Below are 27,983 nucleotides of genomic sequence, written 5' to 3'. Positions count from 1 at the left end.
GCTTCGCCCTCGGAGGTAAATTGGCTCTCTCGGCCCCCGTTACTCTCCCTCGCCCCTCTCTTGCCAGTAGTAGCCATGGCGGCCATGAGTTTATTGCAGCGGGCTTCAGTCACTGCGATAGCGGCTCTGTCCGGTCGCCGTCTTGGCACTCAACTTGGATTTGGGGGCTTCCTCACCCGTGGCTTTCCGAAGACTGTCGGTGGGTGCTAGCTTTGGGAGAAAGCGCGCTCAGGGGATGCGGAAGGAGAGACGGAGGACTCTTCCCGGATGACCTTGGTGGAATCTGGAGGGAGCCGGGAGGAATTGAGGACTTGGGGCTTGCGAGACGGAGCATGGGCTTGTGAGGAGACTGAGGTTGTTTCTGAAGTAATCAAATCGGTCATATTTAAGTTAATAGTTAGAATTTGTGAAACGCTTTGTTACTCACCTCTCCTGTTGGTGCTAATTTTCAGATCAAGCTGAGGTTACAAAGGCAAGGAGCTGAGAAAGGTTTTAATTAAAATTTTATTTTAACGTCAGAAGGAAAAGGACTATAATATTAATGCATATGTGATGGTGAATCCAGCCTGGATTGAATTCGTTTTATATTAACGCAGTCATAAAATAATTATTTTTTAATATCTTCTTAGAGAAGAAGGGACTCATGAGAAAGTTCCTCGGTCCTAGGAAGGTCAGTGCAGTAGTGGGGGGGGGGGTGTTATTTGAAGCCTCTTGGAGACTGTGAGTTGATTTCTAGGAGAATGAGTAATCATAACAGCAAAACATCAAATGCTTTGTATTCAGTGTATTTTATTCGTTATTGGATTCTGCAAAGTAAGTACACTGTTATTCCCATTTTACAGATGAGGAAACTGTGACTCAGTTGTTGCAAAAGTAATGCACTGCTGTAATAAGTTGAGTAATAGTAATGGTGGCTAACATTTATTGAGCACTTATGTGTGGGGCACCATTCTAAGATATTAAAGGTATTCATTTAACCCTCTTGATCAAGAATACTACTGTAAGCTATTTGTCCTGTGCAATACAAGTAGGTACAGAGGAACTGAAATTTAAAGCTAAAAATATCTTCTCCAACTTAAAAGTATCTTTTTTTTGTTTACTGCTCTGCTCGTCTCCCAATTTAATTTGAATTATGTTGCTGGAAAACTGATGGAAAGGACCAGTGGTATTCAACACATTTCTAGCAGGAATTTGAACTTGTTGCAAAACTACATATACTAACATCCTTGATAAAATTCCTTTGTAAGCCATTTCTGACTACAAATATCCTCCTCTTCAAATACTCCTCCCCAACCCCATAGTATTTAATCATGCCTAGCTGGAAATAAACTGAGGTAAAATTTTACCCCTAGATCCTTTAGATCTAGATACTCCCCATTCTTGGAGTTCTGGAAGGATCGTTGCAGGTAATCTATACCCTTTCCACTGGATGCAGGAAAGGATCTGATAGCTATACTGAGTGTTACGGTGCTTCAGTGGTATACCTACTTTCAAAGGTATTTTGCAAGTGAAGCCTAATCTGTCACCGTGGAATGAAAGGTTGTAATCTGTTTTATATTAATGTTTATGTCTGCACCTATGAGGATGTGAGATCCAGCAGAGTAGATGGAGGTTTTGTTTCCTCTGGAGCTAGATTGCCTGGGTTCTAATCCTGGCTCCAGAAGTTAGTAGCTGTGTGAACTTGGGTCATCACATCTTGGAAACTAAACTAAAGGCACTTAATTACTCCGAACTTGCATTTTTTCATCTTTAAAAAGAGGATTTTTATTACAAGTGTGCTTATATTCTGTTGACTTGACAGGGAAATAAAAACTAATCTCTTTCCCTTTGACAAGGATAAACTATAGCCCTGAAATGTGTTTCTGCATAATTTTGCATCTTTCTAGAAATGTCATTTTGAAATGTACTTGTCTCTTACCATAAAAACTGTTTAAAAAAAAAAAGATGAAAATTTAACTTACCTCAAAGGTAGTGGTGAAGAGTGAGCAGGAAAAAGCTACAGCACCGAACATTGTCTTCTACAGGGCCCTGTGGCCACACTTTTCTTAAACATCTGGCACTGTTATGTTATCATCAGTCACCTCAGTGAAAACGTTTCTCAGAAAATAAGCAGATAAAAGTATTATACTTAATTAAACAATTTATTAACTGTCAGACATCAAGGGATTCTAGAAATGAGCTTAAGTCCTTCAGCTGCAGAGAACTTTAATGTTAAAGACTGATGTGCACATATTATGGCTTAAGAAACTGAGAAGAGTATTGAAATGATTTTATAAACAAAGTGGTGTGGGCTTAATTCAGACATGGATAGTGGGGCATGTTAATTGGATTCTGGGGATAGTTTTAACAGGTGCAATTGGCAGAAAAGTAAAGGATGTGTTTTCTGATATATCTGCATATGCAGCTCTTGGGATAGGTAGGTGTTGAGAGAGAAGGCTAAAAAAAGGGAAGTTAGGGCCAGTTTGGGGGAGGGACTCAATGCAAAGCCAAAATATCTTAACATTCTGTAGGCAGCCGAGAGTGTTTTAGCAGGAGAACAACATCAATAGTATGTTTTAGGAACATGCTTTTGAATATTGGGTGGTTTATCAGGGATGTTGATTACTTAAGCCAGTGAGGTGAAGAGAGCATGGAAAGGAATGAAGAGCTTGAATTTTAGAATCAAGAGGCCTTGACAACTGATGAAATCAGGCGTAGGATGATGACTGAGATTTTTAGCCTGAGTAATTGAGTTGATGGTGCCATTAACTCAAAATAGTCTGAGAATAAGGGAAAGAAAATGACCAGTTTTCAGTACTGTCTTGGAGACACAAAAAAGTCTTACATTGTCTTACTTGATCCTTAAAAATATCACAATTCTCCAAAACATAGCTTTCCAGAAGTTATTTGCATTTTTAAAAAAAACTGGTTATTTAAACTTTAGTTCCCTGTAATTAATGAATAGCTAGTTGAGAATTCCAGGCTTTAGAGAGTGGTAGAAAATGCCTATTTTTGTGACAGGAGGGTCTGAGTTCCAGAAATCCTGGCAGTCACCTGACTGTAAGCATTGTTCACCCTAATATTTTTAGATTGTAAGCAAATGGCCATACTGCAACAGCAAATCATGAAGGCTCACAATATTTGTAAAAAGTTGAGTGCTATGAAATACTCTTTAGAACAATGAATGGTATGACAGTATCTATAAATTTAATGACATGAATAAGTGTTGCTTAACAATAGGGTTATTATACGGAAAGAAAGCAGTAAGTTCACATTACTAACTGCTTAATATTGCTAGAATGCAGCCAGATCAAGCTTTTGTCTGTAGTTTTTTTTGTTTGTTGGTTACAGTTTCCATATCTATTAATAGTGTCACTCATAATCAGTTGTCCCTAAAATCACACAGTTTGATCCTTAGTTCTTATCTCTGTGCATCTTTCTGATTGAAAGGGAAAGTTGGAAGTATATGTCCCTTCTGAGAAGATTTACTTTCAAGGACCTTAGAAAGATCCCCTACCAACATTTAATTTACTTAAGAAATGTAAGTGTAACAGTATTTATGGAGCTCCTACCATGTGGCAGACACTGAAGGGTTCTGGAGATACAGTGCTGAATAAGACAGTTCCTGACCTGATGGACTTTAACAAAATAATTTGGTTTAGGGCTTATTGTTCTGAAAGAGATAACCAAATGATATTAAGGAGAATAAGTGGGAAGCCAGCTTTGCATAAGGTACTCAGAGAAAACCTCTGTGAATAAGTATTCTTAGACCTGAAGGATGAGGTGAGGAGGTAGCCATTCAAAGAGCCTGAGGAAAAGCTTCCAGGTAAAGAGGGAAGTAAATGCCAAAAACCTGAAAGTATGAAAGAGTTCTTGGCAGTGGAAGGAAACCATTGAGATTGGTGAGTAGGAAAGGTGTGCCTTTTTATTCAGAGAGGCCATCTATTCATATTCTATGAGGGACAGGACCTTAGAAATCTATGCCAACCCCCAGTAGTATGCTAATCCTTGTTGCATCCCATTACTGATACTTGAATGTAACCTGGAGTGGGGAATTGGGGAGGCAGTCCAGTATTCTGTTCAACCACTGAAATTGTTAGAAGCTTCTTCCTTGTATTAAGCTGAAAATTACACATTAATCCTAGTTCTTCCTTTCAGGTCAACACAGAATAGTGTAAGCCTTTAGTCATTGGACAACCCTTCGGCTATTTAAGGCCAGTCATCTGATTTCTATCCTGACTCTTTGGGCCAGTCAGCTTCACTTCTTTCAGTTTCGGTAGGTTCAGTTTCCAGGTTGTTTGCCATCCTTGTTGCTTAACTTGGGGCATACTCCAGACTGTCCCTCTGAAACAGTGTCCTCTGGGAGGGACACACTTACGCAGGTCTAGGTAATGGATGGGAGTGGGGCTCCTCTTGTATTGACCTCGTATTTCTGGCACATCAGATTAAGATTGAATTACCTTTGGGGGTTCTTTTTGTTTGTTTTTTGGGGTAGTTTCTTGTTGTTGTTGTTGTTTGTTTGTTTGTTTTTAGTAACCACATCACACCAATGACTTTTCTTAAGTTTGTGAGCAGCTAAACTTCTGGAGGATTCAGGCAGGACCTTCCACTTTCTATACTTAATCCTTTTAGATTCAGTTTTTTATAAATGTGTAGGAAGACTTTTTTGGGGGATCTCATTTCATCATCAGGGTACCCACTCTTGTAACTGTAGTCTTGTATCTTCAGGAATGCCATCTCCACCTCATCCAGGCCATTCATAGAAATCTTGAGACAGCCCTTTGGCAGGTTACTGCATTAAGTGATCAGCACCTTTTGGGTATAATCAATCAACCAATTACCTATTACAAATTTCATCTAACTTACTACTTCTGTCGGCTTATAATGGGCCTTCCTGGTACCCCCCCAACTCCACTATCCTGTCTAAAGAGAAACTTCTGGGCATATTCTTTTCTGACACTGCATCCTTCTTCTTTCTTTTCTTGTCCTGATAGATTTATAATTATGTTACCTATTTGTTTCTCCCAGCAGGATCTATATTCCTCTTATACTGTAGGCCTAGCGTAAGACCTGTACATAGTAGGCACTAAATATTTATTGAATTAATGAGCAGTTTGTACTGTTATCCAGCCCATTTTTTCATCTAGTCCACAAAAATTTCCATAATATCTTACACATAATGTGCTGAAATACGTACTTACCTTGTCAAATTCTCTTGTTATTTTAAAAGTCTTAATGGTATTATTTATGCTTAGTAAATTCATGCCAACTTCCAATTCTCTTGTGAAGTAACCTCCTACATTCACTGCAGGCTGCTGCAGATGATACCAACATTAAAAAGACAGTTCCTGCCTTCAAGACAGTTATGTTTCAGTGGGAGCAGTGAAATCAAGTATACACATCAGTAAAATACATAGCAGTTCAAAAGCAGGAGAGCTCTCGTCTAGGTGGGACGCATGTTGGTTTCTTGGAGGATAAGATGTCATCTGGGCCTAAAGAATAGATTTTAGGAGAGGTGAGAGCATTTACATTTAAGCATCAACACAGGATACAAATCTTTCTGCCATCTGTTATGACTGAAATCCCTTTAATAGGAAATTAGTTTTTTATTCTGCAGTGACTCATGGGAAATTTCCTTGAATGAGGTTATGCAGCTGAAAGACAGTAACTCCCAGTTTCTCAGTAATGTTAGATGCTTTCCTGCTTTTAACAGAAAGCTCTTGGAGTGGACATAGTATCCTTTCAGAGTTCCAAGAAAGGGAATTCATGTAGATAGATGATCCAAGCACAAAAGTTTTGTCTCAGTTTATCTCCAGCAAGGCTTGATTAAATACCGTCTGGGAGAGGATTTGAGGAAGAGAAATTCACAGTAACAAATGGCTTAAAAAGGGATTTTATCAAGATATATTAGAGTGTTAACTTCTAAACATGTTCAAACTCCTGCTGGAGATATGTTGAATAAATATCTTTACATTTATTTTGCATCAAGTCCCTAATACATATTGCCTCATCATACGAAATGGTATAATTTAAGTTAATTTCTTTTGCAACATTATCAGATATTTTTTGCAGAGGTAAACAAAGATAAGTAGCCCACCAGGAGTATCTGATCTCCCTGCCTGCTACTGAAACCTATTATTTAGATGTTGCTTTAACATTAAATAAAAATGAAGAAAGCTATAGTTTAGAACAGTACATCAGAAATGTCTGTTTAGAGATACCTTATCTGCCCTGCCTTTAGTACTCAAAGAAGCTTGCATTTTTAATCTCAGGTATGTATATTTGGAGGCAGAGAAAGGATGCTTTATTTATCTTAATCCATATCCGTTATTTATGCATGTACATCTTCTTATAATCTGATTTTATCTCAAAATATAACAGTATAAACCTTGTGTATAACAGGGTAATTTAATATTTCCAGCTCCTGTGCGACACAGTGGAGACCATGGGAAAAGACTATTTATCATCAAGCCCTCTGGATTCTATGACTGGCGTTTTTTGAAATTAATGGTGAGTTAAAAGTTTTGTTGAACTAAACTCTTTACTTAGGAAGAGGAAATTTTTTTCCTATTTAGAAAACATCTTTCATTTTATGAAAGATTTTATTTTATAAATTCGTATTTCTTTTCTCAACAAATATTGAAATTGTGTAGTAAGGCCTGATTTGCTACCGAATTTATTTTTAATTTAGTGAGTCTTCTCCTTTTTCAAAAAAAGTATTAATGCATAATGGAGGTAAAAATCGAACCATTTCTTTCTTCTCAAGATTATGGGGTTTTGAAATGTAACCTGTTGTTCCCTGCCCCACCCCCACATCTATAAATTACAAAGCTAAAAACAGATTCATTTGAGGATAATTATTTATATTACTAAGATATTCTTTGAATTACTGAAGAACTCATTGAAGGACTTCTTTAAATAAGTAACTCCATTATCTTGGGATATGATTTTTATTTCTTTGTGTTTAGGAACATTGGTTTCAGAGAGTGAAGCAGGGTATTGACCGTATATTTGTATCTGAAGACTCTATACAGAAGAGACTTAGAAGGTGGAAGATTGTCTGGACTCCCTGTCACTGTTCCTAAAGCTGTGACCCACCATTTGCACACTGGCTGCCCTCTAGACCTTCTCCTGCCTGTCCGTGTGCTTAATGCCCTTCTTCAGCCCACTTTTCTTGTGATGACTAACTCAATCTCTGGAAACAGCCCTCATAGTCTTACTTTTATTCTTAATACAAAAATTTCTTTTGTTACATTGCTTTAACCAAAAAGAATGAAAAATCATGTAAATACACATTGCATTATACTTGTACAATTAGTCTTTACTTTTTCCTTTCATTTCTGATGCTAAATATAGGCATCTAAAAACTAAAGCAAAAGAAAAATACAGAAATAAATAATTTGGTACTGCACCTCCAATTTGGCAAGTTTATTTTACAAGAAATAGAAGGAAGTCACGAAATGAGGACAGTTTCAGAATGGGGAAGGAGAATTAGGAAATTGTTGTGTGAAAACTTTTTTTTTAAATCTTAACAGAGATTCTACATTTTGTTGACTGGGATTCCAGTAGCGATTGGCATAACTCTGGTGAATGTATTCATTGGTAAGTATCTCCCTCGCTGACTAAACTGGTACATTTTTAAAACCTGTGACATTAATATAAATAATAAGTTATGGATACTGTAAGGAAAAGTTCTTTAAATAATAAATAAACATAAGCATGGGAATTTATTTTAAAATAACCAAACCTTAATCTACAATAATATACAGTGGACTTTGCTTTTTTTTTTTTTTACTTTTTTTTTTTTTCACTTTTTTTTTTCCCCCTCTGAAAACCTTTGAGGTCACTGACTCTATAGGCCACGTAAAAGGCCTTTCTTCCTCCTCCTTCTCATTTCTTAAAACTAGCTTTGAGAAGTCTGAATAAGGAAAATAGAAAGAGATAGAGGTGGAAGAGAGGCTGAGGGATAGAGTAATTTTTTTTATCCATCCTGGAACATGTAAAATGATAATCTTCTAAAAAAGAATGGATTTGTGAATGACAATAAATATTAGATTTTCCTGGGAAATTCTGCTCAAAGTGCTTCCAATGTCTTGAATCCTAAAATATTCTGTCTAGGAGGTTTAGGGAAAACCAGAAGGAATAATATGTCTTTTATTATATCTTGTTACACTTATAAAAACAAAATGTGAACTCTTGTATAATGCCCATAGACAATGCCTTACACATAGAAGACATCTCAAAAATATCTAATGAATGAACTGATTTTCTACCAGATTGAAATTAATTTAAAATATTAGATATCTTCATCGGTACAAAATAAAAGTTTCTTTCAAACCACCAGAAGATGGTTTCTTACTTAAATAGTGAAGAATCAATATTATAAACTCCTGATACTAAAGTTGAACATCACTGTTTTCTCTTACTAGGTGAAGCTGAGTTAGCAGAAATTCCAGAAGGCTATACCCCAGAACACTGGGAATATTTCAAGGTTGGCATAGATCACTGAAAGTTATTTTCAGTTAGATGTCTTGTCAATGTACTGGTTAATGTCTTAATTTAGCAATTGTGATATAGTTTTATATTCAGTTTTTGATATCAAGTAAATGATACATTTTGTGCTCACTTTTTACAAGCAATTTGTTTTGGTAATTTTCTGCATTGTTTTATTATCTTAAGCTTTATGGTTTTTTTAAAGACTGGCTCTACACTGTGTTGTCAACCTAGCAGAGTAACAGTCCGAATTTCTCCTACCTTCAGTGGCCATAGGAAAGATTGTACTGAGACTAATGCTCCCGCATTTATTGAGCACTTACCGTGCAGCGGGCACTATGATAAATGTTTTGCAAATATTATCTCATTCCATGTAAAAGGTACTATTATTATTCCCACTTTAGAGATAAGGAAGAGGAGGCCTGAAAGAGGTGGAGTGACCTGTCTAAGGGACAGGGCCAGTATTTGAACCCAGGCAGTCTTGACTCTAGAGTCTGCACTATTAATTAGTCACTTGACCACACTGTCACTGCTGCTAAAACCCAAAATTAATTCTGTTACTTGTACTAAATGTTGTAGTGAGATTACCTTGATTACAGTATATCTTATCGTGTTTTATTACCTGAGTGAATTATATCTTAGAAGACAAATACTTCATTATTAAATCTTAAGGTAAGCCATACAAGTGGTTTGTTTCTCTTTGCTGACTGGTGGTGGAAAGAGCTCCAAGTTTGGATCAGCAAACCCTGGGATGGCTCCTAAACCTTCCGCTTAAGATATTCAGAGCATAGTGTAATAGGAAAGAGCTTTGGAGTTAGACAGACCTGGCCTGAGTCCAGATGCTGCGACTTAGTATTTGTATAACCTGGTGGAATTTGCTTACCCATAAATGGGGACAAAGGTAGTACCTACCTAATGGATTAAAACTATTTAAAATATATATAAAGGGCTTGGTACATAGTAACTGTTGATTTACCTGAGATGGTCATTTTAGGAGAACAGTAAACTGGAAAAGCAAAGTACTTTTCAGAAACTAATTTTAAACAAATTTTCTTCTTGTAGCATCCTATATCAAGATGGATTGCTCGAACTTTCTTTGATAGTCCTGAAAAGAATTATGAAAAAACAATGGCTATCCTTCAGATTGAAGCTGAAAAGGCTGAATTACGGTAAAAAACAAAAACAAAAACAAGAAAGGTGGGGGGTTGCGGGAAAGGAAATCCTTTCCTACAGTTGCAAACCACAAGAAGTTTAATAGAGCTGTTTCAACACTGTAGGATGCTCTGTGTAAAAGGCTGAAGATGGGGAGAGAATTAGCCTGTTTGAAGTGGAGACTAGAAGACTATTAGGAGATAATATCTGTCAAATTAAAAGGAATTCTTTTAAAAAATATCCTGACTCTAAAGTGCAAGGCAGCCCTCTCCTTCCCCCTCCCCCTACAGCTTCCTTTCCTCCTATACCCAGTTTCATCCTTAGAGATACCACTATTTAATGATTTCCTATATATGTTCCTAAAAAAATTTTGTGCATTAAAAATATATTTTATGGCAGGAAAGGGTATTGCTCAAGTGGTAGAGTGTATGCTTAGCAATACACAAGATCCTGGGTTCGATCCCCAATACCTCCTCGAAATAAACAAGTAAACTAATCCCCCCACCAAAAAATAAATATATATATTTTTTATGTATCATTTACAAAATATATTGATACAAGTGGAATCCTGTTATCAACACTGTTCTGCACCTTGTCTTTATTTCGTCTAAATATGTAGTTATCCCTCAGTATCTGAAGAGGATTGGTTCCAGGACCTCCAGCAGATACCAAAATCCAAGGATGCTCAAGTCCCTTATGTAAAATGGCATAGCACAGTCAGCCCTCCATATGTGCATGTTCTGTATCCTGAGGATGGGGAGGGCCAGCTGTATCTTGGTGATCTTTCTGTAATAGCATATACTCCATTGTTTTTTCATGGCAGCACTGGATGGATGTGCTTTAATTTTTTTAGCCAGTAGGGGGCCTGTTGTTGGTACTTAGGCTCTTTCCAAGTTTTTTGATATTATACATAGTGCTTTGGTAAATATCTTCATACATATATTTTTGCATATTTATTCAATGTAGCTGGAATATAAATTCCTAGCAATGGCTCTGATAAACCAAATGTTATGTTTGAAATTTTAAGTAGCTATTTGACAAACTCTTAAAGAATTGTTCCAGTTGTCTTTTCTGTCATCAGTACATGATAATTCTGTTTCTCCATACCTTCCTAATAATAGAATTTATTAAACCTAAACATTTGTGCTGAAAAGGTAGTTGAAAAATGTTATCTCATCATTTCAATTTTTTTTTTTTAGTTTTGAATTTTTTGATAAAGTTTGAGTATTTTTTCATATCTATTGGCTCTTTGTATTCCTTTTCCATAAATTGCCCATTTTTCTACTAATTTGTACATTAATTAAAATAGCTTCTTTTATTTTTGTTGCAGATATGGTTTCCTGGCTTGTCATTTGTTATTGACAGTGTAGAATTTTTTGCAACATAGTGTTTTTATGTTCCAGATAACAAAACTGTAGTAGTAGCTAATACGTTTTTGAACACCTACTGTGTATCAGTGCTTCATTACTTTACATGTATTTACTTATTGTCAGGTTTGTCATTCTTTCTCCTTAGCTTCTGGAATTTTGTGTCATGCATAGGTCTCTGATGGTTACAAAATGAGTAAATACTACAAGTCCAAAGTTATTTTTTTAGGTGCTTGGGTGGTTCAGTGGTAGAATTCTCACCTGCCAAAATTATTTTTTTACTGTCCACTCATGTTTCCTTTTGCTACTTTAAAATATAATCTCATCTGAGATTTATTTTGATGTTTGGAGTGAGGTTTATGTTCAATCAGATGCACCTGTTAAGTTCAGTGGGTTTTGAAAAAAAAATATAGCTGTGTAACCACCATGGTTGAAGTCATTTCAGTTACCTCATCTCCTTCCTGTCCCTTTCAATCAGTCCCATACCCTGCTCTTGGCTCCAGGCTACCATTGATCTGCTTTCTGTTCATTTTAACTTTGTAGTTTACAAAAATTGCTATGATATTGAAAAATATTTAAATGATTAATGAACACATGGTTGGCTTATTTTCTAGTGTGTAATTGCATGTATGTGCGGTTACCATATAGAACTGTCAGTAAGTATTTAAGAGCATGGAACAACATTATGCCTTATACTAATAACTTTGGACAGTTTTTAACTTCAGACATATACTTTTGAGTTCCAAATAAAACACCAGATCCCAGAACTCCTTAGACATATAGAGATCCTAAACAACTTCAAAACAAAACAAAGTAAAACAAAAACAGGACTGTGACTTTTACCCCAAAGGAGAGATGCCAGTGTGGGCATGGAATGGGGAGTACCTACAGTTTAAAAAAAAATACATGTTTAAGTATTTGGAAAACTGAAGCTTAAAAGAAAGGTATAAAATAGAAAGGGACTATCTCTCCTAATTGATTCCCCCAGAGATAACTATTATTTTTGTCCTCCAGAATTTCTAATACTCTGTGCATGTGCACGTGTGAATGTGTGTGTGTATAGTTTCACAAATAATTACTTTCTGTTTTTTACTGAAACAGGAAGATGCTACACATACTCATTTTATACCTTGCTTTTTAACCTAACAGTATATCTGTCATCTCCTTCCATATTGCCATATGTAATTTTTCTTCATTCTTTTTATCAGGTACATAGGTTATCCGTTATATAGGTGAACCATAATTTATTTAACCAGTTCCCTTTGATGAATATTTTAATTACTTGCATTTTGAATATTACATTCTAAAGAATAGAAAAGAAAAAAGATGATATTTAATCCTAAAAAAAGCTAAATATATTCTCTTATATTCCCTATTACAAAGGTATATAATCTCTCATAGATAGGGTTAGTGAGCTGGTTAAGGTTAATGAATTATTTAACTGTGATAGGTTTCCAGTCATATGAAAAAGTTGCTGTGTAGTCTATAAGAATGGAAAGGGAAAGGCTTGATGGAGAGGAAGGACTACTTCAGAAACGTGTGGTAGCTTGCAAAGACTTGGCTTTAGGGGAAGGAAAGTATCTTTCTAGAAAGAGATTATTCAGTTCGTGAAGAAGATTGAGGACAAGTAAGTAGATCTTAGAGGTGGAGAATGTTTTTCTCAATCCTGGTTTTTCTTTTTTCTTTTCTTTACAAGTTGTCTCTCTGCTGTTGAACAGGCTCAGTGTGATGCTGGTGGCTGGTGAATAAGATACCATTCCTTTTCTCAAGAGGTTTTCTGTCCTGTTGATGATAGGCTGCCAGTATAGACAGGGAGTGTGAGCTTCTCCAGGAAGGCTTGCTCATTTTTTAAGTCCTAGCACTTGGCACAGCATAGGGGCATAATAGCAGGCGTTCTGTAAATGACTCTCATAACATCTAAAAGACAGGAAAACAGGAAATGCATTACCACAATTCAAGTGAAAGTGACCTGTCGTCAAAGAAAAGGGACAGGAGGAGGAATTGATTATCAACTCAACTGCTACTTGGGTGACTAGAAACAATATGTGTTGGTTAACTATACAAGCAAGATAATAAAAGCCAAATAAATCCCAAATTTTGCTTATAGGGATTTGTCAGATATATGTATACACATGGATCTGTGGAGGGACATTATACTTTACATAAAAGCAAAAGACTCTCTAGTGGTTGTTCTTTATGGAGATACTTCATTAAATTTGTAATTGGAAATGCTATAATCACAGTATCACTATTCTGTCTGTTACAGGTTAAAGGAGTTGGAAGTACGAAGATTAATGCGTGCAAGAGGTGATGGGCCCTGGTATCAATATCCAACTGTTGATAAGGCACTTATTGATCATTCTCCAAAAGCAACTCCTGACAACTAATCTTTTATTTCTTTAAATACAAAGTATATTCTATTTAGGGAGAAATAAATTACTGAATATATTCTGTTTTTTTCCGTGTGGTAAATGAAAGATCCTCTTCATTGCTCTATTTCTCAACATTGGTTCAGGTTAACACTTCTTTGTGTGTGATTTCAGGTTTTTTTCCCAGCTTTATTGAGCTATAATTGACAAAAGTATAAGATATTTAAAGTGTACATCATGGTGACTTGATATATGTATACATTGTGAAAGGCAGATTAAGGCTTTTGATTTGGAGGGTTTGGCTTCCTCTTTTAAGAAGGTTTAAAATGTAATTTTAAAACACTTGGAGAAATAGGAATTTGTGAATTCCTAAAAGTGTGACTTTAAAAGATGAATGTTTTATTTGCCTGATAAATGGAAGTTAGAGAAGTCTAATTATGTTAAGCATCAGGAAATAGAACAGTTTATATACATGTGAGTATTGTAAACATCTGGATTATTCAGGGGCAACTCAATTTTAAATTACAGAAATATTGAACCAACTATACAAGACATAAACACCTTGATAAACAATTTTTTAGTGAACAGATCTCAAAGTTTAATATTTTCAAGTTTTTTAGCCATATATCGTTCTGCTTAAATGCACACGCACACGCACACACACACACACATGCATTTTTCTTTGATGCACTGTCTAAGATTACTTAGAAGCCTTTTTTGTGAACACTAGAGAAGTTCCACAAGGTAAAATGACTACTGCCAAGGCTAGGAAATGTAACGGCTAAAATATTGGCTATTATTTATTAAGCATTTACTGTCTGCTGAGCGCTGTGCTGAATAACTGCATTTTTCACCTTATTTTCAAAATGACCTTTGAGGTACTATTACTTTCTGCATTTTATAGATACCTGAGAAATTGAGGCTCAGAGATTTTAAACATACTCAGTATTTACAAAAATAAGCATTTACACTCCAACTTCCAAAATGACATGTTAGCTTCAAAAAAAAATCATTATTTTCAGTGAATACCTTTTGAATGTCCTTGTGTCCTAAGAGTCCCAAGTGCCCTTTGAATCCAGCCAGTGTCCTTTGAGGTGGCTGCATTTTCTTACTTCCCCAGAAGAGGGCTGCCTCACCTAGTTACTTACAGATTTTGTTCTGAGGATCCCTGTGCATTCTAATTACCACCTCATAATTCTGCCAAAGGATTTGAGGGAAAGGCATGCTGTCCCTGAGCCCCTGCTTACCCAAATCATTCAGTTTTGTAAGAGAGGTAAGGAGAATGGAAGTGGATAGGTCTTGTCATTGGTAATTGTAAATGTGTTACATCTATGTACATTTATGTTCAGTTTTTTTAGACTTGACATTTATTTCTCGACACCAGTATACTTTATTTTCTCCTTTCTACTATTATATAGGAAAACTTACCATAGAAAATATGGAAAATGGTACAAGAAATACTGATAATTCCACTACCCGTACCTGAGAAATTTCCTTTTTTAAAATTTTTTTTTTAGCATAGCTGGGCTCATATATATATAATGGAGAGATTTTTTTTTTTTAAGTTTGAAAGTGTTTCTAGAAGAGAAATGTTAATTTAAAAACATATATACTGATTTTTATGCAAACTTTTTTTTCCCAATTCAAATATTTAAACTAATTTTATATTGGTCACTAAGATACGTACTGGGATAAGGTGGTCATCACGGTAGACATGTTTCCTACAAGGAGTTTACTCTTTAGTACAGATGATAGATGTTAAATCAGAAATTATATGCATTGAGTTTGATAGGTGGATGTGTAGAATATATATGTACACATATATAGTTATCAACTATAGTCACCTTGTTGAATGTGAAGTAGGAGCAAGCATGGAAATCCCCGAGGTAGAGATTTAAGAAGAGAAACTGACAAGAAATAAAGAACCCATGCTGAAGACAGGGCACGCAGTACTATGTGCTAACAAATAATGAGACAAATGACACTAAGACATATCCTGGTAAATGATAGCATTTTAGGGCTTAAAAATAGGGGAAATAGGGAGAGGTTGGTAAAAGGGTACAAACTTTCGAGTGTAAGATGAATAAGGTCTGAGGGTCTAATGTATAACAGGGTGACTATAGTTGATAGCACTATTGTATAAAAAAATAAAATTAAAAAAATTAAAATGGGGGTAGGGAAAATTTCTAGGCAAAAAAATCAGATCACTTGTAAAGTAGAAAAATCGAACTTCCTTCCCGTATCATGTGTTCTCATTCTTGTAAAATTATTTCTGACTGGCCATTTATCCATAATCATTTTAATCTATAGGCATACATAGATACTTAGAGTGACGTTCACCTATTAACAATGGTAGTTCTGAGTGAAAAACCTGGATGATTTACATGCTTTACTCCTTGTAACTTTGTTTCATCACAATATTTTCATACTGTTCTACTTTTAGGACTACTATGGTGGAAAAATTTAAGAATCATTTCTAATTGAGTGAACTAATGTTCAGTTCACAGAAACTTTTTTGTGTATGTTCTTCAAAAATAAGAAGGAAGGAACTATCTTTTTGTCTGGGCAATAACAGAAAAAAGAATAAAGTTTAGCAGGAAACCTGACTGCCAGTAGCAGTAATACACATTTGGCTCTATATCAGTCAGCTTCTGCTGTGGTAACAAGTAACCCCAACACCTCTGGGGCTTTTAATAATAACAACTATTTCTTGGTCTTAAGGGCTGATGGCTAGCTTTGGACCAGCTGGGCTCTTCTGGTACCACATATCTTCTTTTTCTAAGACTCCAGGCTGAAGGAGAAACCTTTGATGATAATACTCTGCCCACAGGTGAGCATGGGGAAGGCAGGACAGAAATGACGGTGTTTGAATAGATTATGTAATACATCACATGAACCTTGATTCCATACTGTCTTGTCTTGTTTTTTTATCTGTGTCACATATTTAACTTTGCCCTTCTATGAAACTATAAGCTTCTTGAACACAGGCATTAGGGCTTTGGATTCCAGTTCTTTTATTTCTTAGCTGTGTTACCTTGGGCAAGTTATTTGACTTTGTGTAGTCTTGATATCCTCATCTGTAAAATGAGGATAATCATAGGCCCAACTTTAGGGTTGTTGTTAGGATTAAATGAGATAATACACATGTAACCCCCGGTCTAATAGAAGCTCAATAAGTTATCACTCTTCACCTATTTCTTGCCCTCTCTTCTTTCCCTTTTCTTCATCCTCTTCCTTCTGCTGTCTTTTACCTTTTTCTTCTCTCATTAGTTTTACAGGACAAACTTTTCTTGAGAAATATTCATGTACTTCAACTGTTCTTGCAAACTGCTTATATTTAATGGGGCTGTCAAAGTGACACTGGAAATAATACAATACAATTTAGATGAGCAACACCACCATCTGTATCTGCTGGAAGTTGCATTAGCATGTCTTGACTTCCTCATATACTTTGGAGCTTTTGTCATCATTTCAGGAGGGTTTAGGAGATAGCTGAAGTTTTTTGTTTTGTTTTGTTTTGTTTTAAATAGAGCAGACAATGAGAATGAGAAGAAAGCGAGGGAAAATGCAATTCTTACATGATTTTTTTCCTCATCCACAGAAAGTATTTTTTATTTTCCTAATATTTTATAAATGAAGAGACTCAAGCGTGGAGCAGTGATGTAACTTGGAAGTACAGCTGGATAGCTATGGCTAAGAGTAGAACATTGGCCTTTTATGTCCCAAATAAATGTTTGTCAGTTTTTACTTTACAAGTTCCCTCACAAAACATGATTTTCACTGCTTCTCCCTGATTTGGTCATTGCTTGCTGCACGCCCTTTTGCAATGTCCCCAGCAGGCTCCTTCTGCCAGCAGCCATCCCACTTCAGGCGATGCTGCTCTGGGCAGCCAGCCTCATCTTCCTCAAAGGTCACTTTCATGTGCATCACTTTCCTGCTCAGCAGCCTTTGGTGAATTTCCATTGCCTGTGAGGAGGAAGCCCAAAGTCCTTTCCCCAATCCAAATTGCCTGCAGTGTCACATTCTTTTCAATGATAAACTTTCTGGACCCTTGATTCTTGCAAAACCAGTCCATCCTTTACATTTATTTTATGCATTCCCCCAGTATGCTAGTTTTAAATCTGTGTCATGCAGTTGATGGCTAATTCTGTCTATGTTGTTTGTGGAACATTGCATCTTAGGTGGACAAGGGGAAAATGTGTGGACTTATACATTTACCATATATACTTTGGGCGTCTGGAGTGTCAGGCACGAGATATTAGGAGTTGAGAAGACAACAGGTGGTTCGTAGAAGAAAGTATAGTTCCTCATTAGAAGAGAAGCAGAAAGGCAATTCAAGTTGTATTAGTTTCCTATGGTTGCTGTAACAAATTACCACAAACTTGGTGGCTTAAAATGGCAGACAATTATTCTTTCACAGTTTCTGATTCAAAGTCTGAAATCAGTATCACTGAGCTGAATCAAGGTGTTGGCAGGGCCGTTTTCCCTCTGGAGGCTTCGGAAGTGAATCCATTCTTGTTTTTTCCAAATTCTGGTGGCTGCCAGCATTCCCTGACTTGTGGCCACATCGCTTCAATCTCTGTCTATGTGATCACTTCGCCATTTCCTCTTCTGTGTGTGTCAAATCTCATCTGCCTCTCTTTTATAAAGACATTAGTGATTATATTTAGGATGGACCCAAATAATCTAGGATAATCTACCCATCTCAAGATCCTTAATTTAATCTCACATGCCATGCACAGAACTTTTTTTTGCCATGAAAGATAATATTTACAGGTTCCAGAAATTAGGATTTGAATCTCTTTTGGGGAAAATCAAAAACTTTTTTTGGAGCAACTTATATACATAAAAGTACAGCTTAGGTCTGGGAATACAAAGATGTATTATGATGGTCTCTTCCCTCAAGTGACTTGAAATCTAGTTAGGGAGACAGAATAGATAAATAAGAGATATTTTTAAATGCACTTACTGTCTAATGAGTGATATAGGCAGTAAGTGTATGTGACGGACTTTCTGAAACATGTGGGGTAAATAGGATTTAGAAATTTCGAATGAATGAGGGAGAATGTTCCAGCTGGGGTTCATCATAAGCAAAACTATAAAAGCATGAATGTTCATGAAGTGATCAATTTGCTTAGCTATATGTGTGGAGGAAAGCAATTCCCCATAGTAAACTGAAGTCATCCCCCCTGGAGAGAAAGGAAGGGGTCAGTTTTGCGGATGATGATAGAAATATTAAGAATAGTTAGCATGTTCCAGGAACTCTGTTAAATGCTTTAAAAAACATTTCACATCCTTGTAACAATTCTGCAGGATTAATACAGTATTTACTTATTGAATTTTGGTCTGATGAGCATCCCTTATTTACAGAATGGCCCCTTTCCAATCACAGGCATGGATATATTCAGAGACGCAATCAAGCAGACTTTCTCCCAGAAATCTGGATCTTGAGTAGAGAGATGTATGGATGGAGTGAAATTACTGTTTCATCAACTGGTGGCAGCATTTGGAAAGAAAGTGTGTGAGTGGTTACTACCGTGAGCTTTGGTTTCTGATAGTTCAGTCTATCCTTCAGTCCCAGGAGTCAACCATTACCTTTCCATACACCCCTTCTTAATGTTGGTCAGAGCTACTTTTTTATTGCTTACAACAGAAGAACTCCAAATTTTTCAGTCTCAGAGAATGTGTTGCAAGGAACAGATGCTGAGGGATACAAAGTGGGTATTTGGAATTGCCTTTCAGTTCAAAATTCAATAGAAGGCAGTTAGATTTCCATTCAAATTTCAAGATAGGAAATAGGAGACCACAGTACTCAGTGGTGAAACAGATCAATCAGGTGAGCACCCGTGTTGTCTGGGACTGTGTGCTCAGAGCCATAAAGTTCTGGGAAAGGTGGCCGTCCTACACCTTGGGCAGTGGGAAATATCAGGGCTCTGTTTTAAAAGACATCAAATAATTTGATGCAAGAAATGGACACACTCAGAACTTTACAGTCTTTAAGGAATAAGATGAATCTCAAAATATTTATATGACCATGATAAAAATACTTTCTGCTTGCAGCTGTAGAATGAGATCCTGGAAAATCAAATCCTACTGCTGAAAATGCTGCCCTCCTCACTTTAATGTTCAGGTAATGGCACAAGTGAGGCAAGAGTAAGATTCCCATAACTGAAACAGAAAAACCTAGGAGTGTGCAGGGGTCTTGGGGAGTCCCAAATTCTAAAACTTCTGAACTTCTCCCCATACTCTTTCCTTCTTTTTCCCGCCTTCCTTCGGAGGAAACCACACTTCCTTTCAGGAGCAAATTAGTGTTTTTTCTCATTGTCCAACCCTTTAATATTTTCAACTGATAACCATTTCCTCTGATAACTCAATGTAGTCTCCAAGAATACACTGAGGAATCAGAGTGGAAGAGTTCAGCAGTCATACTGAAAGCTGTCACAGAAATCAGTAAATTCTACAAAATGGGGCAATGTCTGTGGAAATGGATTTTGAGGATTTTTGACCAAGGAGGGCAAAACAAGAATTTGGATCAAGCCAAATGGATCAATATGGATTTACTCAGCAGACATTCTATATAGAACGCATTAGCGTGGGCGTGATCCTAACGCCAACTTTGGTTGCCCAGCCCACACCTGGACCAAATGCTGGCTCAAGGCTAGAAATCCCTTGTCATAGCATAGAAGGGACTCGAGACAGAAGCACTGAATTTGATCTATGAAATATGTTTTCAAAGGGGCCCAGAATCTCTCAAAGGCAGTTTACTAATCATTCCAACTGACTTTGCTGCTCACAGGATTTGCCCATGAAGTGGGCTTCCTGATCCCAGTGGGGCTGGAAGAGTTCGGGGCGGATACCCCAGATGGTAGTAATTCACTGCCAGGAGTAAAGCCAGCACGGTTTTGATATGAGGCAACAGTCCAAACATGATTAATATATCTTAGGGAATGGCTAATTTACAGACAATTCTGGCTATGTTTTATCATGGGGTTCCCAGGTGTATAAGCAGTGGACCTTCCACTAAGCTAGTGTATCCCACTCTCTCCAGCTTCAAGTTTAGCAAGCAGAGACCTCAATCAAGCCACCTTACTAGACAGTCAGGAGGAGTTAGTTGGCACCCCCAGAGTTCCTTGATTGGAGAGGAGGCTGGATTCCTTAGGAAAGATGCTAAAGATAAAGTATTATCAGATATGGACCTTCTGAACTTTCCTCCTGGCCTTCCCTGCAGCCGCTTCCCTAGTAGCAGTGCCCTGGAGAATGGAAAACAGCCAAACTTTTAAAAGACTATTAGAAACTGGCTATGATTGAAATGATAGCTTGCTGGAATGCCACTCCCATCAGCTAGAGGGGAGGTTATGGGAGCCAATGATATATGGATTTCTGACCTCGTTCACCACACAGTAGACTGAGTTGGGACCCCAAGCTCATCTTGTGGCTAGTATTCCAGATCCTGGAAGTATTTTTGGATCACATGACTGTAGCAAACTGTAGAATCTCCATATTGACTCCCTGACCTGTGGACTAAGAGTTACCAGAGGAGGAAGGACGAGAGGATGCCACCGGTGTTCCCCTTCCCTAACAGAATTGTAAACGTGAATCAAAGCTGCCTTTCGAGTGGAGCTGCAGGAATTCGTGCCAGTCTCAAAGACCAGGAAGACATAGACTTGGCGATTTCTGTCATACTCCCGCTCTTTTCCCCGTCATTTCCTATTATTTCTCCCATTAGAATAGACAATGATAGTGGATTGCAGTCAAGTTAATAAGGTGGTGATTTCAGTTTGGTTGATGTTCCAGAGATGAACTCCTTATGAAGCAAGTTAATACATCTCGTGGCATTCAGTTTGCAGCTACTGATCTGGCGGAAAGTATTTTCTCCATTTAGGTAAACAGGTTTGTTGTCACCTGAAGGATAGGTTGCACAATTTAACTCTCTAGCTTAGGGGCATGTCGAGTCTCTGATTCTGGATGATAACACACGACCTGTAGGGATCTTGACCAGGGGTTGGCAAACTTTCTCTGTAAAGGGCCAGACAGTAAATACCTTGGGCATTGGTCCATGTGGTTTTGGTTGCATCCACTCCACTTTGCTTTTGTAGTGCCAAAGCAGCCACAGACCAATGTAAGTGGATGACTGAAGCTGGATTCCAGCAAAACTTTATTTACAAAAGCAAGCTGCAGGCTGGATTTGGTCCATGGGCTGCAGTTGGCTGACTCCTGATCTTGACCATCAATGTCTATAGGACATCATGTTAGTCCTACAGGGACAACAGTGTATAGACAGGACCTGAGGAGCAGGAAGTAGCAGGTGTCCTGTGACAGAAGGTGAGAGATATAGTCTGAGAAATGCCATCCTAGTGAAATTCCAAAGGGGAGTTTAATAATATAAAAAAATGAAAGTCAGATTCTTCTTCTTTAGCTCCCTACTACTGAGAATGAGGTGAGTTTCTTTGAATTTTGGAGCCAGTCTGTATCATGTTTAGATACTTGCTTTGTCCATTACTAGGAAACTTGAAAAACAGCTTGTGGCCCCATGGTTAACATGTTTTTTCACTGTGCTCACACCAGGCTTGCCTACACCTGAGTGGAGGACAGGTCTCACATGTGCATGGAAATGGTGGTGGGCATGAGGAGGGATGGTATCAGATTGGCCTGAAAGGCAACCTGCCTGCCCAACTCTGTGAGTAACTTACGAGTCAGCCTCCTAGAAGGACTGTGTTGAGTATTACGCATCATGAAACCCAAAAAGGTGAATGGGGATCTCAGATTTCCTCTTAAGTGGAATAACAGCTTACCTCATCTTGATGGTAAGAGCTGTGCAAGGAGTTTGCTCATTCCAATGTGAACCTGCCTTCTAGTTAGGCAGATTGTCTATAAATGTAACAGTAGAAACTTGCTGGGTTTTATGGAGGGTAAAGGGGACAAGCAGGTAAGAAAGAGGGTAGGTGGAAGAGAGGATTGACGTAATCAGTGGTAACGCAAAGTTAGCATTTCCCTTATTTATAAAAAGAAATGGATACTCCATGAAAAGCACTAAGATAACACAGAAAAACACAAAGAAAAAAATATTTTTTTCAGCTAGAGATAACCGCCATTAACATACAGCTTATTCCAATCTAATGTTTTCTCTGTGCTATTTCTATGTGTGTGTGTATTTAGATGGGATGATAGTATATATGCTCATTTATCATCTGTTCTTGAAATCTGCATTATAGTGATTGTTTTTGCATGTCAATGAATATTCTTATACCACATGGTTATGTAGAATTTCCTCAAACAGAAAATGCCTTAAATTTCTTAATCAGTGACCTATTGTTTTATATTTAGTAACCAGTGCTTCTTGCAGAGGCTACCTGCCAGCATAGAAAATTTTATGGCTTTGTCTCCATAACTAGCTGTCACCATTTATGGCTTTACCAGATCACTGCACATAATTAGAGGACATCTGAGGTCAAGAGCTATTCCGTTAATTGGAATAATTAAGGTATCTTTTTTTTCCTCTATAGATTTCCCCAATTTCCCTTTTGGCACTAGTCACAGTAACTAATATTCATGTCATGTCTTAATGTGACCTTTGTCAGTTCTAGGAACATTAATACAGCAATGAATTTTACCTAAAAGGCACAAAGCTGACTGCAAAACATATCTGTTACAATGTCACAGATGTGAGTCATTCGTTTGGTAGGTACTTGCTGAGTGCCTAAAATAAACAGTGCACCACTCCATTCTGGCCAGCAATATTCCATAAACACTGAGCTTCCACAATGTGCAAGGATATGAAGTAGAACTTCTTTCAGAGGGTTTGCTTTCTATACAGAGGGGCAAGATATGGAACTCAGACTAATTAAATAAGAGCACAAAAGATGTTATAAGGCAGTATCTAATGAGAGGTACAGGCAATAGGGGCTGTCATTTTTTAAAGATCCCTGAGGGTTGGAGCAGTCAGAAAAGGCTTCACGGACAAAGTCTTGAAAGGACTGGGAAGGTAGAAATGAGAGGGAGAGAGCTTTCACCTAAGGCTAGGAGAAAGTACATTTATCTTTGGGGGACAGTGGACCAAGCTCACCAGAAGTGTAGGAATGAGAGTAAAGTCTGCAAGGAAGGAGAGCTTGACAGAGAGGTCCCTCAATGCCAGGCCATGGGAGTCTGGGCTTCACCCTGAACATCATGGGAGGAGGCTTGTGAGCTGTAGTGTGACTTGGTGGCCTAATCACCTCGATGTACAAAAGTCAGTTTTTAGTCTTAGGTCCTCTGATATCTCTTCAGTAAGACTTTGAATTTATGTTGGAAGTTAAAATTGTTTACCTATTGTTTACTTATCATCACTTTATTCCTGCTCTTTGATCAAGCTCCACATGCAGAAACTGACCCAAGAGTAAAACAGTCCAGTTATAAATTCATATGTAGACTTTGCAAAAGTAATTGAACTAGAATTTTGTCCTAAAACAGCATGATTAAGACATTGTCTTAATTCAGTGATGTTTCTCTTATTAGCTTTTTTGTCTTGATAAATTTTTATATTATAATACAAATGTAACATCATTGAAGACATTTTGAAAATAGAAACACAATCCTATAACCGAATCCTAAACATAACTGTTTAAATTTTACATCTTTCCAGTCTTGTCAAAATGCATATTTATTTTTACCCAGTTGCAATAATATTGTACAAGTATTGTAAATACGTTGAACTAAATACTACAAATGTATTAAAACATTTTTCTAATCATTTTTAAGATTTGTATAAACATCTCTGAATAGATGTACCCAATTTAATCATTTTCCATGTTTAAATAGTGTTATTTTCCCATTTTGATTAGAACTTTCCATCTGATGTGTCACTGGCATTCTGGTGTGCAGAGATGGCATTCAAGTGTGATGAGATCTCTTTGGTCCTTGGGAGGCCATGGTTAGGACTTGCAGTAACTTGGACCCCCAGACTACTAGCCTCAGGCTGCATAAAGCATCCCTGATGGATTACTTCCTTGGGCTGTACAAATATCATTTTCGATATGTGCCATTGCATGAAAAAAATTAGGATGTGCTTTTACAGAGGTGCTTCAATCTCTGTTAATATTACTGGTTACTGATCTTAGATTGTTTTTTCCAATTGAGTTTTAATTACTTTTTAAAGCAATACTTGCACACAATAAAAATGTAAATGGTAGAGAAAGGTAAAGAGTGGTTCTAAGTTCCTCTCTAACCTTAGGCATTGTGTGTCTCTCCACAGAACCCAATTGTCATTAATTTCTTATGTATTCTTCCAGAGGCTTCCTAAATTCAAACAAGCACCTAGCTATCTAAAATTTGCATAAATTTATTGATATTGATATCGATATCTATCTATAGCTATGTAGGGGCAACATGAAAAATACTTAGCAGGGATACAACCACCTGGACGGCCCGTGGTATACAGAATGTGCCAGAGCCCCTACTGTGCACCCTTAGCCTTGCTTTTACACACTGATTTACACTCGGCTTTTTTAACCTAGTAATATGGTTTGGAGATTGTTCCACATCAGCACATACAGAGTGCTTCACTTCTCTATTGGTACCTTTTTCTTCTTTTAATGTTGGTAATGGGGATAGAATGCAGGCCTTCATGCACGCTAAGCTATTACCAGTCCCTCCCCACAGTGGCACTGTACAGTAACTGCTTCCTACAGATGGAGTTTTATGCTGATCTCAGTCTCTTGTTACTATAAACAACCCTCCAACAAATATCCTTATACAATGTGAATTTATCTGTAGCATAAACGTCTAGATGAAGACTCGCTGGGGAAAACAGTATATGCATATAAAATCATGGTTGGTATTGTTAAATTTCCTTCCAAAGAGGTTTACTGTTTTTATTCCCATCAGCAATGTATATGAGGGCCTATTTCCCAAACCTGGGCCAACTCACTATATCTTTATCAGTCTGAAGGGTGAAAAACGGTGTCTCGATTTAATTTGCATTTAATCTAAAAATATTAAAAATGTTGTTTTGAACGCTTCTGAAGCAAGTTTTTCTCCGTATTTAAACAAGTAAGCTTCACCCACGCACCTGAAACGGGCACAGATACTACTAGAAAGTAAATAATAAGCTGGTGAGGATAATACAAAGCAAAAACTCCTTGAGAGTATCTGCCCAAAGAGGAGGATAGCAGTAGTGCTTAATTATTATTATTTTTTTTCTTTATGCCTTCTCGTCTCCATTTCCATCAGGTTGCATTAGGAAGCTGTGAGTTACATAAACATATAGTGTGTTGAGCTTTGCTTGAGGTATGGAAAGTTAGATGAGCCGGGCAAGAAAGAGCTCAGCAGCCTGTCTACTTCACATCAAATTCCAGGTACCATCCTTTCTCCCTAGCAGAACCGGCACATTTGCAGAATTAGGGAAAGTGACAAATAACGGAAGAAAAAAGAATGTAAGTACTATTTGATCTGGGAGAGGCTTACAGAAATCAGCGTTTTGATTCACAATTTTCCCATTTCATTAACTGTCAGGGATCGCCTGTACCCTGCCCCGTACGCTGAGTGTAGCTGGGGAACCTTCAATGGAATTGAACCTGTGTTTTAAGAGTTTTTTTTGGAAGAGCTTGAGAGTATACTGTGAGGCATGCTCTGTTTGCAGATTATTCCCCTGCACCCGCCAACCCAACCCCATTTATTATTTATTTTGAGGAATGGACGTGCAAGTCAGGTAAGATGTATGTCTGTACATAAGATCCCAAATCAGTCTACTGAATGCTTGACACGGAGAACTCAAATCTCGCAGAAGACGTTCCAAAGAGAAAAACATAAAGCCTCCCCCACCCCTGAAAGTAATCTTGACACCCCTACCCTTGTACTTAAAGAAAATCTGTATTATTGTAACAATATACAGCTATCCTTACTGGAGTCTACCCTATTTTCTTTTAATGAGCTTTAGATGTTATTTAAAAAGTGAGAAATAAGGCTTAGTGAGATTAACACCGAAGTGCAAAGCACAAATTTCGATTTGGGCCCGACGTTAGGTTCCAGATTTGCACCTCGAGTCCCATCCCTACCCAATCAGGGGAAGTCCCCGCTGTTCTCGGCTGTTTTAAAAGCAAGCGGTTTTAAAACCTCAAATCCTCTTTGTGTTGGCTGCCTCAGAGCTGACTCTTCGCAACCTAGCGATGTAGGATAGAAAACACCGCGGTGGGGGCCCACGGCGGCCCGCTCCCGAGCCTGCGCCCGGGGGCTCGCCCTCCGCCCCCCGCCACCGAGCGGGGCCAGGGCGCCAGGCCCCTCTCCAGTGCCCCCTCCCCGCACGCTGCGGCTGGCGCTCCCAAGCGCCCCGCCTGACGCTGCAGCTGGGCCGGCGATTCGCCATTGGATTAAAAATAGCAGCGTCCCCTCCGCCAGCCGGGGGCCCCGGGTGCCCGCTCCCGCCCCGCGGCCCGCTCTCCCCGCCCGCCCCGGCTCGGCTCCGGTCGCCCGCGCAGCCCGCCGCCGGCAGACCCAGCGCTCCTGCTCGGCTCGGCTGCGCGCCGCGGCCATGCAGCGCCGGGGCGCCCTGTTCGGCATGCCGGGCGGCAGCGGCAGCAGGAAGATGGCTGCAGGAGACATCGGCGAGCTGCTGGTGCCCCACATGCCCACAATCCGTGTGCCCAGGTCCGGGGACAGGGTCTACAAGAACGAGTGCGCCTTCTCCTACGACTCCCCTGTAAGTGAGGCTCGGCGGCGGCGGCGGCGCCTCGGGGGAGGGTCGCGGTGCCGGCGGCCTGAGGCGGCCGCGAGCGGAACTCGGCGGCACGTGAAGCGGGGGGAGAAGATGCGCAGTGGCAGCCGGGGACCTCCTCCCGGAGGAGGCGGCGGAGTTGCCTCAGGGGCACGGCAGTTCAGCAAACACTTAGCGAGAGCCTACTGGGTGCCGGGCGCTGCATTCCCGAGGCTGCTGCAGCCGAAGACTGGGCTTGGCGGCCGGGGTGGTTTGCTCCGCCAGCCCTCTTAGGCTGACAGGGCCCCAGTTCCTAGCAGCCTGCCCAGAGCCCCGCCACCGTTTGAAAGATAGATCGAATCGAAGAGTTTCCTGGTCTAACAGTCTGTTGCAGATGGCTTGCGTCCTCTTTGGGGCGAGAGCGGAGGGCGGGTTGGTGGATGAGACTGATTCCCTCCGGACGCACACAGCCCTTCTCTGTCTGGGACCGTTTGCTTTTCCTGGGATTCCCACTCCTGGACAGTTCTCATTTCCTCTCTGAGCTTTTCTCCGTCCACTTTAAATTTCTCCCCGCTTCTTTTCGTTCCGTCAGAATGTCGGAAGAAACCCTCGGGTGCTTCCACCCGGGCAGCAGAAATAGGGGGTCTACCGGATTATTACGGTTTCCTCAAGCCTTCCCTTTCCCCCTATAAATGAGTCACTTTGGCTGAAATGCACTAGTGTATATTATTAAAAGTTCAATCGCGAGTCGTGACCTCAGACAGACTGGAGTGGGAAGTGGAGACGCACCGCCGTTTTCCACCCAGGACGGTTGGTGGTGGTTTTCACCAGGTTGTATGTGTATGTGTAGGAAGGAAAAGGAGGGTGAATGTCCCTTTCAGGAGTCAAAATGGGCTTCAAAGTGACTCAGCTGTCTGGCGTTTATCATGTCTTTTTGAGGACCAGGTTATTTTTATCCAC

The 27,983-nt window shown here is 38.8% G+C and overlaps 2 protein-coding genes and 1 long non-coding RNA gene across 3 annotated transcripts in view; 2 read left to right on the top strand and 1 right to left on the bottom strand.

The window, feature by feature from the left end:
- The first annotated feature begins 40 nt into the window (after positions 1–40).
- On the top strand, positions 41–13,446 carry NDUFB5 (NADH:ubiquinone oxidoreductase subunit B5). Its single transcript, XM_006183764.3, has 6 exons — positions 41–199; positions 6,401–6,489; positions 7,515–7,581; positions 8,409–8,470; positions 9,535–9,641; positions 13,258–13,446. Exons 1-6 carry the CDS (start codon positions 76–78, stop codon positions 13,376–13,378), a joined length of 570 nt encoding a protein of 189 aa, XP_006183826.1. The 5' UTR covers positions 41–75; the 3' UTR covers positions 13,379–13,446.
- A 6,159-nt stretch (positions 13,447–19,605) lies between these two features.
- On the bottom strand, positions 19,606–26,545 carry LOC116664921. Its single transcript, XR_004321469.1, has 3 exons — positions 25,350–26,545; positions 21,334–21,340; positions 19,606–19,615 (listed from the first exon to the last, which is right to left on the bottom strand). It is a non-coding gene; the product is annotated as an uncharacterized LOC116664921 (long non-coding RNA).
- Positions 26,546–26,713: 168 nt separating this feature from the next.
- Positions 26,714–27,983, top strand: part of USP13 (ubiquitin specific peptidase 13) — a 116,123-nt gene continuing 114,853 nt past the window's right edge. The window contains 1 exon segment of the mRNA XM_032483799.1: positions 26,714–27,029. Within this exon segment, the coding sequence (XP_032339690.1) occupies positions 26,862–27,029 (168 nt within the window). The 5' untranslated portion in view covers positions 26,714–26,861.

Source organism: Camelus ferus, chromosome 1 (genome assembly GCF_009834535.1).
Source record: "Camelus ferus isolate YT-003-E chromosome 1, BCGSAC_Cfer_1.0, whole genome shotgun sequence".
Classification (NCBI taxonomy): domain Eukaryota; kingdom Metazoa; phylum Chordata; class Mammalia; order Artiodactyla; family Camelidae; genus Camelus; species Camelus ferus.
Note: the sequence above shows the minus strand (reverse complement) of the source record. Positions and strands in the feature narration are given on the sequence as shown.